This window comes from Hyperolius riggenbachi, chromosome 3 (assembly GCF_040937935.1).
Source record: "Hyperolius riggenbachi isolate aHypRig1 chromosome 3, aHypRig1.pri, whole genome shotgun sequence".
In the NCBI taxonomy this organism is placed as follows: Eukaryota; Metazoa; Chordata; class Amphibia; order Anura; family Hyperoliidae; genus Hyperolius; species Hyperolius riggenbachi.
In genome coordinates, this window is record NC_090648.1 from 143,773,705 (window position 1) to 143,788,962 (window position 15,258).

The 15,258-nt window shown below is 42.8% G+C and overlaps 1 protein-coding gene across 1 annotated transcript in view; it reads left to right on the plus strand.

Moving 5' to 3' along the window:
- Nucleotides 1-15,258, plus strand: part of SMAD3 (SMAD family member 3) — a 181,266-nt gene that overhangs the window by 117,619 nt on the left and 48,389 nt on the right. Inside the window, exon 2 of the mRNA XM_068275031.1 lies at nt 10,418-10,611. Within this exon, the coding sequence (XP_068131132.1) occupies nt 10,418-10,611 (194 nt within the window). The remainder of the gene's footprint in view (nt 1-10,417; nt 10,612-15,258) is intronic.

Below are 15,258 nucleotides of genomic sequence, written 5' to 3' on the forward strand. Positions count from 1 at the left end.
TTTGTTTGTTTACAAACAAACTTTTTAAAACTGTTTTTAACCACTTTTAATGCAGCGAGGAGCGGCGAAATTGTGACAGAGGGTAATAGGAGATGTCCCCTAACGCACTGGTATGTTTACTTTTGAGTGATTTTAACAATACAGATTCTCTTTAAGAACAGAGGTTCATTCAATTGTTTTCGAACAGGTATTGAAAACACCTGTGGATGTTAAAGAGAACCCGAGGTGTGTTCCCCTGCCTCCTGCATAGCTCCGGTCCCTGCCCCCGTCCTTTCCCTCCAATCAGCAGGGAGGGAAGGGATGCAGGCGGGGACTGGAGTTCTGCAGGAGGCGGGGAGAGCAGCAGACTGCCACTATAGAGATAAACACAGCCAGCTCTGACAAGCTGTTTGTCAGCAGCGTGGCTGTGATTTATGAGGGATTGCAGAGTGCAGGGGGACCTTAGGGGGGTTTGGGATAGCAACAGAGGCTGGGCTGTATAGGCAGATCCAGCCTCTGTATGCAGATAATATTCTTCAAACCCACCTCGGGTTCTCTTTAACGAGCAGCAATCAAGCATAATAAGCACCAATTAGGCAGATTCAAAATGACTGTGATTCTCAGCTCCTTCTAGGCATTTACTGGTGTGTTTACAAACATGGTGAAGTCAAGAGACTGGTCCAGGAAGACAAGAGAAGAGGTGATTTCTCTTCACAGGAAGGACAATGGCTATAAGAAGATTGCAAAGATGTTAAAAATACCAAGAGACACCATAGGAAGCATCATTCGCAAATTCAAGGCAAAGGGCACTGTTGAAACGCTACCTGGTCATGGCAGAAAGAAGATGCTGACTTCGACAGCTGTGCGCTACCTGAAACGCAAAGTGGAGAAAAGTCCCAGTGTGACTGCTGAGGAACTGAAAAAAGATTTGTCAGATGCGGGTACTGAAGTTTCAGCTCAGACAATAAGGCACACACTGCATAATGAAGGCCTCCATGCCAGAACTCCCAGTGGACTGCAGTATGCCAAAAGTCATGTGGACAAACCACAAAAGTTTTGGGATAGTGTTCTGTGGACTGATGAAACAAAATTAGAACTGTTTGGGCCCATGGATCAACGCTATGTTTGGAGGAGGAAGAACAAGGCCTATGAAGAAAAGAACACCTTGCCTACTGTGAAGCATGGCAGGGAGTCAATCATGCTTTGAGGCTGTTTTGCTTCTGCAGGTACAGGAAATCTTCAGCATGTGCAAGGTACCATGAATTCTCTTCAGTACCAGGAGATATTGGATGAAAATGTGATGCAGTCCGTCATAAACCTGAGGCTTGGGAGACGTTGGACCTTTCAACAGGACAATGATCCCAAGCATACCTCCAAGTCCACTAGAGCATGGTTGCAGAATAAAGGCTGGAACATTTTGGAGTGGCCATCGCAGTCACCAGACTTAAATCCGATTAAGAACCTCTGGTGGGACTTAAAGAAAGCAGTTGCAGCCTAAGAATGTGACTGAACTGGAGGCTTTTGCCCATGAAGAATGGGCTAAGATACCCGTAGATCGCTGCAAGACACTTGTGTCAAGCTATGCTTCACATTTAAAAGCTGTTATAACTGGAAAAGGATGTTGTACTAAGTACTAAGAATTAATGTCACTTGGGGGTTGAGTAAAACTGATAATGATGTAAGCACAGAAAAGACATTTGTGGTTATTTCATTATAAATGTTATGTTATATTTGTCTGACTTACAAGTGCCTCTTTGATTTAATTGTTAAGATGACTGAAATGATCAAAATCAATGTCAAACTGGCCAAAACACTTAATTTCAGTGGGGGTTGAATAATTTTGAACACAACTGCATATTTTTTATTTCAAAATTTACCATAGTGATTCAGGTACCCCCTAATCCCAGCATAAGCACCCCTGGGTTACACATAATGCATGCTAAGGGCCTGAGCACTAGATTGAAGGTATAAACATTTTCCTAGCTGTAGTCTGTACAGCTTGACAGACTGTACCCTGAGAGCAGTGTATAGACAGTAGAGAAAAGGTCAGTAAGCGACAGTGTGAATGATGAAAGAAAGTCTGTGGAATACTCTGATCTGTCCAGTCCATTCTTTTCTCAGAAATGGAGCCTCTGCCATACATGCCATCACAGATAAACGTGCAGTGATGGGCACGTTGCTATTTGCACACATGGGTGCTTTACTGAGTGGGGCATTTTATGTTTCATCCCTATTTAAAACCATGACACATGGAAAGCCCACAGAACTGCTTTCTACAAAATTAAGGGATTCAAAAGCATTTTTAGAAATAAAAAGGGGAAGGCTTAGTGGTGTTAATTATAGCATAACAATGTTCATTTATTTTCTATGCACTTTTTGAACTTGATGAATACATAAGTACAGTAGTGAACCTGTGGACTGTGTGCATGTTTTCCATTCTGGTTTCTCCTTCCCCCTTTCAGTGGCCAGAACATACTCTACATCTTTCTTGTATCTTTATTTTATATCATGCTATGGGGGAGCCATATTCATTTCCATAAAATGGCAGATGCTAGAAAATTGGCCATCTGCTAGAGCAGGCTTTCTCAACCAGGGTTCCTTAAAGGGGAACTTCACCCTAAACAAACATACTGTCATTAAGTTACATTAGTTATGTTAATTAAAATAGATACGTAATATAATCTCTTACCCACCCTGTTTTAAAAGAACAGACAAATGTTTGTGATTTAATGGGGGCAGCCATCTTTTTGGTTGAAAAGAGGTGACAAGGAGCATGAGACACAGTTCCAACTGTCCTGTGTCCTGATCACCCCTCCCAGCTGCACGCGCTAGGCAACGAGAACAACAACATCAGAAATCCCGTCATGCTTTGCACAGCCTCAGGGGAAAAAAAGCCCGGACATAATTCTTTGATGGGGCGGAGCTTAGCTTCTTTGCAGCTAAAAATGAGGCTTGGTTAAGAAAAACAAAGTTCTCATGCTGTGAAACCATTAAAGAAACACCAAAACTTTTCAGTGCTGCGGAGTAGATTTTTAGTCTGGAGGTTCCTTGGCATTTTCCCCCATCGTGGGGGATGTATGATAGAGCATATTAAAATAGGGGATACTGTAAAAAAAAGCACTAAATATGGGGTAAAAATAATGAGCACATCAGTTTAAGTAAAACGCACCAGAATAAGAAGACAATATAATGAGATGCACTGTAATAGGTGGTAGTAAAATAAATAGGCACACCTACATTTAAAATCCATGCCTCCTGCAAAATAAATGCAGGGGTTCCTTGAGATCCAAAAATATTTGCAGGGGTTCCCTGAGATCCAACATTTTTTGTAGGGTTCCTCCAGGTTAAAAAGGTTGAGAAAGGCTGTGCTAGAGTCTAGACCAGGGGTAGGGAACCTTTTTGGCAGAGAGCCATAAACACGACATATTTTAAAATTAAATTCTGTGAGAGCCATACAATATGTTTTATGCAAAACAAACACTTTTAAACTACAATAAGTGTCTGCATTCTTTTTAATAACGTTGTTATGCAGTTGCTAACGGTAACCGTTAGCAACTGCATAACATTATTAAAAAGAATTAAGATACTTCTTGTTTACCATTAGCACCTGATAAATAAAGTACATCTTAACCTGTATTAATGGGACTTCTGGAGCTGCATGGTTTTGCTGATGGCTTTGTAGTCTGGTTGATACGTGGTAAGGCAGAGCTTCATGTAGGCGTTGAGACTTCCATCCGTTAAGCGTGATCGTAGGTTATACTTAATGTGCTTTAGATGTGAGAAAGACTGCTCACATGCATATGTAGAGCCAAACATCGTCAGTACAGCAATACTCACACGCTGCAGTGTGTGGTATGTGATGGGAAGAGCGTTCCAAGTTTTGAGAATCAGGTGGTCGGCGTGTTCAAGTTTTCTCATTTCACTCACTGCTGCTGGCTTAGGCCTAGGCTGGCTAGACCAGCAGTGTGGGCCCCAACTGAACTGACCAGTGAGTGACTGACCCACCCCCAACTGAACATGACCAGCAGTGACTGACCCACCCCAAGCCCCAACTGAACTGACTCACCCCCAACTGAACTGACCAGTGACTAGACTAGACTGACCAACCCCCAACTGAACTGACCAGTGACTGAGTCTGAGCCACCCCCAACTGAACTGACCAGCAGTGACTGATCCACCAACTGAACTGACCAGTGGCTGTTTGACCCAGACCAACCCCCAACTGAACTGACCAGTGACTGTCTATCTGAGTCTTACTGACCCAGTCCCGACCCACCCCACAACTGAACTGACCAGACTGCACCTGGAGTGACCTCCTGAAGTCACCACGGACGGCGGCAGTACGGCGGGCTCTCACTCACTACTGCTGCTGCTACACTACTGCGCTCCGGAGCGACTGGCAGTAATGGCTGCGTAGAGTGCGGCTGCCTCTGGGTCGCACGTCCTCGGGTCGGCTCCTCCCCCCCGTCAAGCGTGATGGATGTGCTGCCTCTGTTCCCGCTGGCTGCGCAACTGCTACGCGTCACACGTTACGTGTGACGCGTGTGACATCACACGGACACAGCGCCAGCGAGATGGAGGAGAAAGGAGAAGGGCAGGAATTCTGGCAGGGGAGGCGGTGCCGATGAAGGAGGCACACATGTAAATATAAAGACCCGGCATGGAGGAGGGGGCGGCGGCGGCGCAGATTTCAGAAGTAAACACAGGCTCTCTGGCTGCTCTGTCACACGTATTTTAGCGAGCCAGAGAGCCATATGAGGGCATGAAGAGAGCCATATATGGCTCGCGAGCCATAGGTTCACGACCCCTGGTCTAGACAGTACTTAGGTTGGCAGTCCTCGGGAGCCATGGCTTCAGCTGCACCCTCACCTGCTACATGGACTGCGTAACAGAGCATACCATACCATAAGACCGGAGAGGAGGCCGAGTTCGGACTGCTGGTGAGGGAGGATTGAAGAAGATCCACTGAAATGCGTAAAAAAAAAAAAGCCTTTTGTAACAAAATTTTAAAGCATTTTCTTCTAGAATGTTTGCCAGTTTAAATAGTAACAGAAACAGGGCTTTGGCATATTGTCAGAAAATAAGCCTGGAAAGTCCAGAGAGGAATTTTTAAAATAAATAAATATACATTTCTTAAAAAGGAACTTTAACCAAGGATAGAACTTCATCCCAATCAGTAATCAATAACCCACTTTTCCACAAGAATTCTTTATCTTTTCTAGAACAGATCATCAGGGACATCTGTATGGCTAATATTGTGGTGGAACGCGTTCCACAGTGTGATGCCAGGGCCTTGGCATTGACAGTTTGCTGTCTGTGAACCTTGTTACAGTTTCCAACTGCCAAGCAAGCAGTATCTCCCTCCACACACACAACTTCAGGTATCTGAACATTCCACAGAGATCACCCAGCAGGAATAAAGATGCCACCACCAGTGATACATTTCAGAATGTAAATCAGGGAGAGGAAAGATTTTACAATGGGCAAACACTGATGTTATTTTCACTACAGTTCCTCTTTTAGGTCTAAAGTATGAAAACATCTACTTGAAGTCCTATTATGACTTCAGAACCAATTTAATACAGTACAGTGTTTAAGATAGTCTCCAAAATTAATTAGTACAGTGATGGCTTTGAAAGTGCAATTGATCAGTACGTTTTGAAAATGGATTAATTACTGTAACATAAAACCAGCTTGTTCCTTAGAGACGCATTGAACTGAAGAAACAGCAAGTCACAAAGTGAGCAGTCTCTGTTGTGAGCTTCTGCCCATCACTGCAAGTTGTCTGGGCAGCCGAGCCCTTGATGCTTTCAGACATGCATTCTGCACTTGAACTAATTGCAGGGCAGCCTTGTGTATCCAGTTTTAAATGGCAACAATAGTGTGAAAAGCAAGACTTGGCTGGACTGAGGCCAAGACTGGCAGAGGATTGCAGGCATTTTCTGACAGAAGGCAAGTCTCGGCTAGACCAGTCTTCCCTGGAAATAACTTTCTCAAGTATCTCGAGTATTATGACCTGGAGCTGTATCTTGACACATTCTTAGGAGTGTTTATAGGTATCAGGAATGAAGACGATGTGAGAAGTATGTCTTGTACTGTATGTAAGCTGAGCACACAGGCTGTGTATATTCTGCTGTATAAGTGGAGTGCCTGAACTAGGCTTGATATTTCATGGCAATTACACAGTTCGCTGCTTAGCAGTGTGGAATAATTATTTACTTCAGTCTCTCCCAAACCTGTCGTCAACCTCCGCCATTCATCTAAGAAGTGGTGCCCAGTGGTTATAGTTCCCCCTGCCTCTCACTTGACTGGAACTGACTCTTCAGCTGCTTGTCAGCGTTGTGTGCTGATGCAGTACTTGTCTTCAGAGCCCTTTTCAAGATAATGTGTTTTACAAGAATCACTTTTATAATAGCAAGTAACCTGTGGATCAATGAGCCTACACATTATACCCAGCTAACGTGGTATTTAGATTATGATTCCAGGGCTGCAGTTATATGTTATTGCATTGCAGGGTCAATGTTTTTGTGGCACAAACTCCATCAATGTATAGAATTCCCCTTCCCCCATTCTGTCTTCAGCAGTCTCCTCTTTCATTCCATGTGTAGCCCTTTCCCTATTTGCAAAAGCCCCGTGTATAGCAGTTCCTCTTTCTCTTTCGTAGTCCCCTCCCTTGTTCACTGTGTCACTACTTCACTTGGAGTGTCCAACAGTGGTCTCTCCTGTCCTATGTGACTGGCATTAAGATTATTTTGAAGGCTGCAGCCTAGGAGTCCTTGGCAAAAAAGGCTCTGATGTCCATTAAAAGTTACAGATTACCCAGCAAGCTCATGGTGAACCAAAATTCCTAGGAGTGTGTAAGGGGCTGAAAGGGGTCAAAAAGCCTCCTTACTAAAATGCTATGCAAAACAGAATTTTGCCTTTATCAAACAGAAGGTATTTGCAATTATTCAGGTTAGAGTGAGCAAAAGAGCACTACTACTTTTCCAGAAACTTCCTCCGGCCCCTCTCCCTATGCTCATTGATGGGTCTGAGGTCTCCAGGGTTAAAAGTGTCCGGTTCCTAGGCACAACTATAACAAGCGACCTCAAATGGGAGCAAAACACCACCAGAACTCAGAAGAAAGCACAGCAGAGGTTATTCTTCCTACGCCAATTGAAGAAATTCGGTATGCCACGGGAATTGCTTACCAGCTTTTTCACCGCGGCCATCGAATCCATCCTCTGCTGCTCCATCATCGTCTGGTATGCAGGAGCAACCGCTAAGGACAAATACACACTCTACAGAGTGATAAACGCAGCAGAAAAAAATCATTGGCGCCCACCTGCCCCCGCTAAATCTCCTCTACTCCATGAGAATGAAAGCAAGGGCCTCCAAGATCTTACTCGACCCCTCCCACCCAGGCAGGCGCTACTTCGAGCCCCTAACATTGGGTCACCGTTTCAGATCCATCCCCTCCAAAACCACCAGGCGCATGAACACCTTCTTCCCCCAAGCGGTTCTCCTGATGAAATCACTGAACTCAAGACCCCCCCCCCCCCCCCCCCACCAAGTCTGCTCCATTGAGACACTCTAGCCCTCAGGGCAACCCTTCCTCACAGCCGCAACTCTGACCCTACCAAGACTCAATCTTGCGTTGCTTTATATGTTTGCTTTGTATGTTTGCCTTGCGTTGTTATATGTTCCTGAACTGCCATTTGCCATGTGAACTACAAGCAATTCCGGGCACACCAATAGATGTACTTGGCGACAATAAAGATGATTCTGATGTCTCCCATGGTGACATCACTGCTGAATATGTAAATCATCTCTTTGTTGTCCCTGATAGCAAAACACACCTCTAGAACCGCTGGAATGCAATGATGTGTCAGCGTGTTAATATTACAGAGCCAAATTAATCTAACCTGCATACAGAATATTTCGGATTGGTTGATCCTCATCAGTTTCCACTAAAGATATTGGTCCTTTTTCCCATACAGGATACTTTGGGAATGAACAGGGTTCTCCTTAAATTCCACCCACTGAGTGAGCCCATGTTACCCACCACTGGTCGCATTGTTATACAGTTTTACTGACTTTAGTCATTGAATCACTTGTAAATGTCTTTCTAGTTTGATCTCTACACTTTCAGACTGGCTGGTTTGCAATGGCTTTTGTTTTATTCCAGTATTCGACTATAGTCCTCTATAGTGTTGCCCATATGGCTTTAGAATAAGCAGAGGGAACATTTCCGTAGTGGCCTGCAGCTTGTTCAGACCTTTCAACACCTGTAAATGTAATATTTATTTCTGCACATGTTACTGGGGAATAGTTCCCTCCATTCCTGGAACTGGTGTAACCTTTCACAGCCGGGTGCGAGATGTGTTTCTGGGCTACAGCACTGAATCATACTGAAGGGAAAGAGGTGGCATAGCTTCAGAAAGCAATCACATTCATGTGTTCAACTGAATAAAGGAAACTTCTCTGTCCTGCTGATCAGATTTATATGCGGTTTTGGCTCAGCGTATCACCGCATAGAGCAAACGTTTACTTTCTGGCAAGAATGAGAGTTAACATGAACACATCCATTGCCATAGCGTACATGGTCTACCCCCACCCTTTATCTATACTTTATCTTATCCGGCCAGACCTCCCTACTCAGCTCTGTGACCTGCACTTCCTGTATGTGTGTTCAATCCTGCTTATTTATATATAGAAATCCTCATGGTTGAGCTGTCTTTGTGGTTTATGTGCAGAGCAGAGTTGAAACCAGTCCTTAGCCCACATTTAGATTTTTTTTCAAAGTTTCAGAAACACGTTTTGTTGCGCTTAATAATGTAATGTTGCTAATTTTGTCTTCACTGCATAAAATAGTAAATAGCCAAGTAATGAAGTTACTGTGTTATGGAAAACTCCTCCAAAATAATTGCAGATATTCAGCCTGTGCTGTTGTATAAAAACAAAAGTTTGCTTTCTTAAAACAGAAAGAATTTGCGATAATTCAGGTTGGAGTGAGCTCGAGATGTCTCCCAGGCACCACTGCTGAATATATGCAAATTAACCATTGTACCCTTAGAAGCTAAACACACCTCCAGAACCGCTGGAATGCAATGATGTGTCAGCTTGTTAATATGTACAGAGCCATAATAATCCAACATGCATACAGACTGTTTCGGATTGTTTGATCCTCATCAGTGCATGGCATGGATTAATTTGGCTCTATGGAGTAGGGCTTGTAAATCCGAGAGGCACAGACTAACCTTTTAGGACCATTGTAGTCCCTTACACACCCCAATGAGTTCTGGGTCACCATGAGCTTGCTGGTTAGTCTGTGCCTGTTGTATAAAGGTCTCCCTTTCTATAAAGGTGAAGAAGGCATAAAGAGTCGATGAATGATTATGAATGAGATTCATGGAATCTTCCTAAAATGTTGATTGTGTGGCTCTTTAAAATGAATTGAAGTTGTGTTTGTAAGTGTCTTGTATAGTAGACGAGCAGTTCATATCTCTGCAGTGGTGTGGAATTTCCAGGGCTACAATTAACATTTTGTACTTTAAGAGGAACTGTAGTAAAAAATAATGTACTTGAAATTGCTTATTTTTTTACAATCTTTATTTATAGATTATTTAGTCAGTATTTGCCCCGTGTTAAACTTCCCTCTCCCTGATTTACATTCTGAAATTTATCACTGGTGGTGACATTTTTAGTCCTGCCAGGTGCTCTCTGCGGAATGTAAGTAGATAGTTCTACGCACAGAGGAAGATACTGCTTGCTTGGCAGTTTGAAAGCCATTATTTCACAAAAACAAACATTCGGGGCCCCCAAATTGCTGCAAAATTGCTTTGAAAGGTGATTAAAAAGTGATTTTGCAGTGCTTGTATTCTTTGCATTGGAAACAAACGTGCCCAAAATGCTGCGTGTCCTGCGATTGCGATTAGCCATACTCGTAAACACTCTAGTGAGTTAAAGCACAACTCGTACACGTTCATTTGTAGTGTTTGCTGCAGGCTTTGTGAACATGTGTGCCATTTATTGAATGAATGCCAAGGAATCCACTATCCAGAAAATGTTTACTGCAATTCTGTAATGCAGCAGCAGAACTTACCAATGGACATGCATGAAGGGGTCCATACAGAAGCATTCGCACCTTGTACATCTCTGTTGTGTATCTGGTGTCCACTGTATGCTCTTTTTAGTTCTGGCTTCTAGACTTGCAACTGTCTTGTTAGGCATATACAGTATAAATGATGTATGAATAAGACTGTTGTGGTGATCAATGTAATTTGTGAGCACAGTGTGCTAGCGGAGCAAATGACCATTAGCTTACAGCCATCCTCGCATTCCGTTCCTTCACTAGTAATGTAAATCCTGTCATTTGATGTGTCCATTGAATATTAGATATTTTATTGGAGTTGTATTCAATTTGGATTGACCTTAGCGTTATGTTTTTTCTTTATAGGTCTCTTGATGGGAGACTCCAAGTGTCACATCGTAAAGGTCTACCCCATGTCATATACTGCCGTCTTTGGAGGTGGCCAGACCTTCACAGTCACCACGAGCTTCGTGCCATGGAGATGTGCGAGTATGCGTTCAACATGAAAAAGGATGAAGTCTGCGTAAATCCATATCACTACCAGAGAGTGGAGACTCCAGGTACCCAGCATTATAGTCTACAGCTGAAGTAAAATACTGAGAGTGAGCATAAACCCTATGGCTTTGCTAACACGGACATTTAAAAACCATGTGTCCGCCACCTGTCAACTGTTCCCATGGACTTGCCAGTCATATGCCGTCCATGTGAAACTTTTACATTCCAGGTAGTCTGTTAGAGCAGACTGTAAAAAGACAAAAAAATATACATGTTTTGTCAGCAAATCTAAATTAAAGGACACCTGAAGTGAGAGGGATAGGGAGGCTGCCATATTTCCTTTTAAACAATACCAGCTTTCTGGCAGTCTTAGGCCTCTTTCACAGTGGAATGTTAAAGTCGCACGTTATAAAAAATTATAACGCAGACTAACGCACAGCAATACGAAGTCTGTGCGACATTCACAGTGCACACGTTGGGTTGTGTGTAACGTGTAGCAATATTTAGAAAGTGCTGCATGCTGTGCGTTTAGCAATACATTTCTGCGTTATGTGTGTTGCACATGCTCAGTAATGTTTTCTTAAAAAAAAAAATATATATATATATAACGAATGCGCCGTTTTCGTTCCATCAGTATGCGCCAAAAACGTCACACCAAGAGACACATAACGCAGTGCAAAATAACGTCCAATTTCATAACCTACATGCGCTGCGTTTTAACGTCGCATCAAATGCAACGTCCCACTCTGAAAGAGGCCTAACCGATCTCTTTGGCTGCAGTGTATCTGGAATATCTGGATCACAAGCCTGAATGGCATGCGGCAAATACATTTAGACTTCAGTTAGAAATACCTGATTGGAATACTTGTTCAGGGTATATGACTAAAGTATTAGAGGCAGAGGATCAGCAGGGCAGCCAGGCAATGTGCAATGTTGAAAAGGAAATATATCAGCCTCCATATCCCTTTTAGTTCAGGTGTCCTTTAAACCTGTGGTGCAGAGGACTGGGCATGTTGTTTTTTTTATATTACTGCAGCATTCTGGTTTAGCTGCTTCCTTCAGACAAGTAAAATCCTATTGCTATAGACCTATTCATTCCATGTAGGAGCACGGCCACACTGAGCAGTTACCAATATTGATCATGCCATGGAGCCACTTGTGCAAGTGGGAAAAAAGCAGCGCATGGCTGGCCTTGTGCTACTGCGCAGGCATGGGCTCATACTTTGGCTTGCACAATGCAGCCCCGCTTGTACATGGAGGGGAGCGCAACAGACTGTAAAATTTAACATTCAAGTTGAATTTTTCCATGAGTCCCGGCGCTGGAGCAGATGGGAGTATGGAGATTTGGGAAGTCACTGGACTGTTAAGAGGCTTCTCCCTACTGAGGTAAGTATACAACCTCCCCTTCAGGTACCCTTTAAAAATAAGTTAGGCCTATTTTTATATTTATTTTTTATAAATGTTGCAGTTAGCAAACTGGTGAATCACATTATTGTTTACCTATTTGTGCATAGGCTTTGTATTGTAAACAGAAATGTGTGTGCGTGAGTGTGCAATGTGTATAAATATGCTCTTTCCTCTTTCGAATGCAAGGGGTAATATGAAGTACTGGGTTGTATTTTTTCACACTTGTTTAGGTAAAAAAAATTGCAAACCCAGTTCCTTTTTTCCTCAGTTCAGAGCATACTAATATTAAAAAAAAGTACATTGATCTGAAAGGAATCACATAGTGAAAGAAATATGGAGGCTATCCTTTTTATTCACTTTTATACATACTGCCTGGCTTGCTGTTGTGCTGAGCCGCCTCCTCTAATCCCATTCATTCCATAGATCAGGATTTCAGGATGAAGTGTGACTTCTCTGTATGCTTGTTCCATCTCTGTGATTCAGAAACTATTAAAACTAAATGGTCAATTGGTTAAATAGTATGCAGCAAATACAAATAACATTTATATTGCGCTTTTCTCCTGGCAGACTCAGAACGCGTGAGCTGCAGCCTCTAGGCAAGCTCAGTAGGTAGTAGCAGTGTTAGGGAGTGTTGCCCAAGGTCTCCTACTGAATAGGTGCTGGCTTACTGAACAGGAGCTGAGATTTAAACCCAGTGTCAGAGGCAGAGTCTTTAATCATTACACTATCCAGCCACTAAAATGTCCATTTCTGTATCCTTCTTACAGGATAAAAACCCACTTCCGGACACATATGTAAAAATATCATCTAATAGTTCAGTAATCAGAGTTATTTTGATGTTACATTTTTGTGTGAAATCAGACTTCTGTAGCTGATTCTCCTATCTTGATTTTTTTTTAATCACATAGACAGTAGCAGTACAAGGGCTAAAGCCTCATCTACACAAGTGCACCGGATTCGATACCCGCTCGTCCCCGCGCCGCTTATCTTCCGCTCAATTCCCTGCCATTGTCCCCTCGCGGGGAACGAGCACGGAATCGGTGGTGGGGAGATCTGTCCTGTCGGATCTTATGAATCGAGCCGCATCAGCGGCTCGATTGATAAGGAACATCGCCGCCGCATCTACGCGTATAGATGCGGCTTTAGTTTCAGGCTCTGTAGGTGTTTGGGCTTTGATCAGCTATTTTGCTACTGGTTTATTTGGATTCATTTTAATAAACATTTATGCTGGAGCAAGAGAGTGAAGATCTAGTTCTTTTAAATAAGTTGTGAAGTCACATTTAAAGGATAACTGCACCTTTTGTAGCAAATGACATCATACAGGCTGCCACGGGAAATATACTAATCCAGCTATTGTGTTAACATCTGCACACTTAAATTGACTATCCACACAAAACTCTCCAAGCATTCTGTGACTTTTATGCCTGGTACACACTATGAGATTTTCTTGCAGATTTACTGTCAGATCGATTATTTCCAACATGCCCGAATTGATTTCCGAGCAATTTCCGATTGATTTCCTATTGTAGTGAATGGAAAACGGTCGAAAGATGCTCAGAAATTGATCATAATCAGATCGGACATGTTGGAAATAATCGATCTGACAGTAAATTTGCAAGAAAATCTCATAGTGTGTACCTAGACCCACTAGTGGACACGGAGGAGAAGATAACATCAGCAGGCAGAAGAATCTGCACAGCAGTAATGTTGTCACCAGGCCAAATGCAGCACAATAAGAATATTAGTGATCTTATTATACTCCAAGCTGTCCTCGGTAATAAAAGTTAGTGTTCCCATGTTTTGTGTTCTGTCTCTGGAACTCTGCAGAAGATCACTACGTTATTTCCTAAAGGTTTTGTGGGTATAACACCTCTCTCCGATCGACCAGGCAGCACTCCTGTTCCAAAGCTTCATGTAGGAATGGTTCAACTTGCCAGCGTTAGGTTTACGAAAAGTGCGGTTACAAAACTACTGCGAGGAGTCACCCCCAGTTGATCTCACTGACATGGGTGTTTATGGTGAAAGATAAGTTGTTGATTGTTGTTGATGTACTCCAAAAACATGTTCAGGAGGCTAGGAGGACCCCCTTCACCCCCCCCCCCCCCCCCCCCACACACACACACACACCAAAATCATTGCATTGCGTTCCATTATAACGTACATATAACACAACCAAAAACATTTGTGGTGGCATGTAATGTGACGCATGCAAAGAAGCAACTGATCAATGTGCACCTTCATTGTGCGTGTCAGCATGGGCACCTCTAGCAACACACTTCATGTTCTGTGTTCACATTGCATCCAATGAGGTATGAACTCTTCATAGACTTGCATATGAATTGCACCACGCTACATTGTGCAAAACAGTGTCCATTACAATGCAATGTTTTAGTGTTAAAGTACTCTTACTAAGGCTTGGTTGAGACATAAATCTATACATTTTCTGTCCTGTCCGTTTTGCATCAGATTTCTATTAGTTTTACCTGACATGATCATAAATGTACACCTTTTATGTGTGAACACATCCATAGAAAACTGATAAAAAACTGACAGGACTGGAATTGAAATGTACACCTTTTATGTGTGAACACATCCATAGAAACACATAGAAACTGATGGCAACTGTCAAAAAAACTGACAGGACTGGACACCTTTTATGTGTGTGAACCAAGCCTAATGCTCTGTGACTGCTCTTTTCAGCTTTAGACAAATGAAAGGAATGAATAAATATAAGTACAGCAATTCACACTGGTGATTATGGTAGAGAACAGCCCTCTGGGTATTTAATTTCTACTTGCAGAGCTTTCCCCCTATGTTTACAGAACTGTATGTGTCACGTGGCTGAAGACCTATGGTGCCGGAGTTGAGATAAGAATAGGCAGACCTGACTTCTCTGTTATAGCTGACGAGATCAGACATGCACATCTGTTGTCAGCCTATCTTGTTTGTACAGAAACCTCTTCTTTGCTCTGTTTTTAGAAGCGACAGCACCCAAGAGCTGCATTCTATGCCATCACTTTATTAAAGTGTAACTGTCGGGCATAAAATCAAAAATCAATTCTTTATTTTTATCTGGTAAACAAGTAATAAGGATGCTAACCAAGCAATCCAAAAGTTAAAATCCCTATTACTTTTCTTGTTGATAAATGATCATTCCTCAGTTTACCTTACTTGGTACACACAAAATTTGGTACAAAAAAGGAAGTTGTAGAGCATGCTGGGTTGTCCTTTTTTGCTTGTCCTTTTTTGCTGCTCCACTTCCCCCTCAGACTTAACCAATGCAGTCTGATTGGCTGACGCCTCTT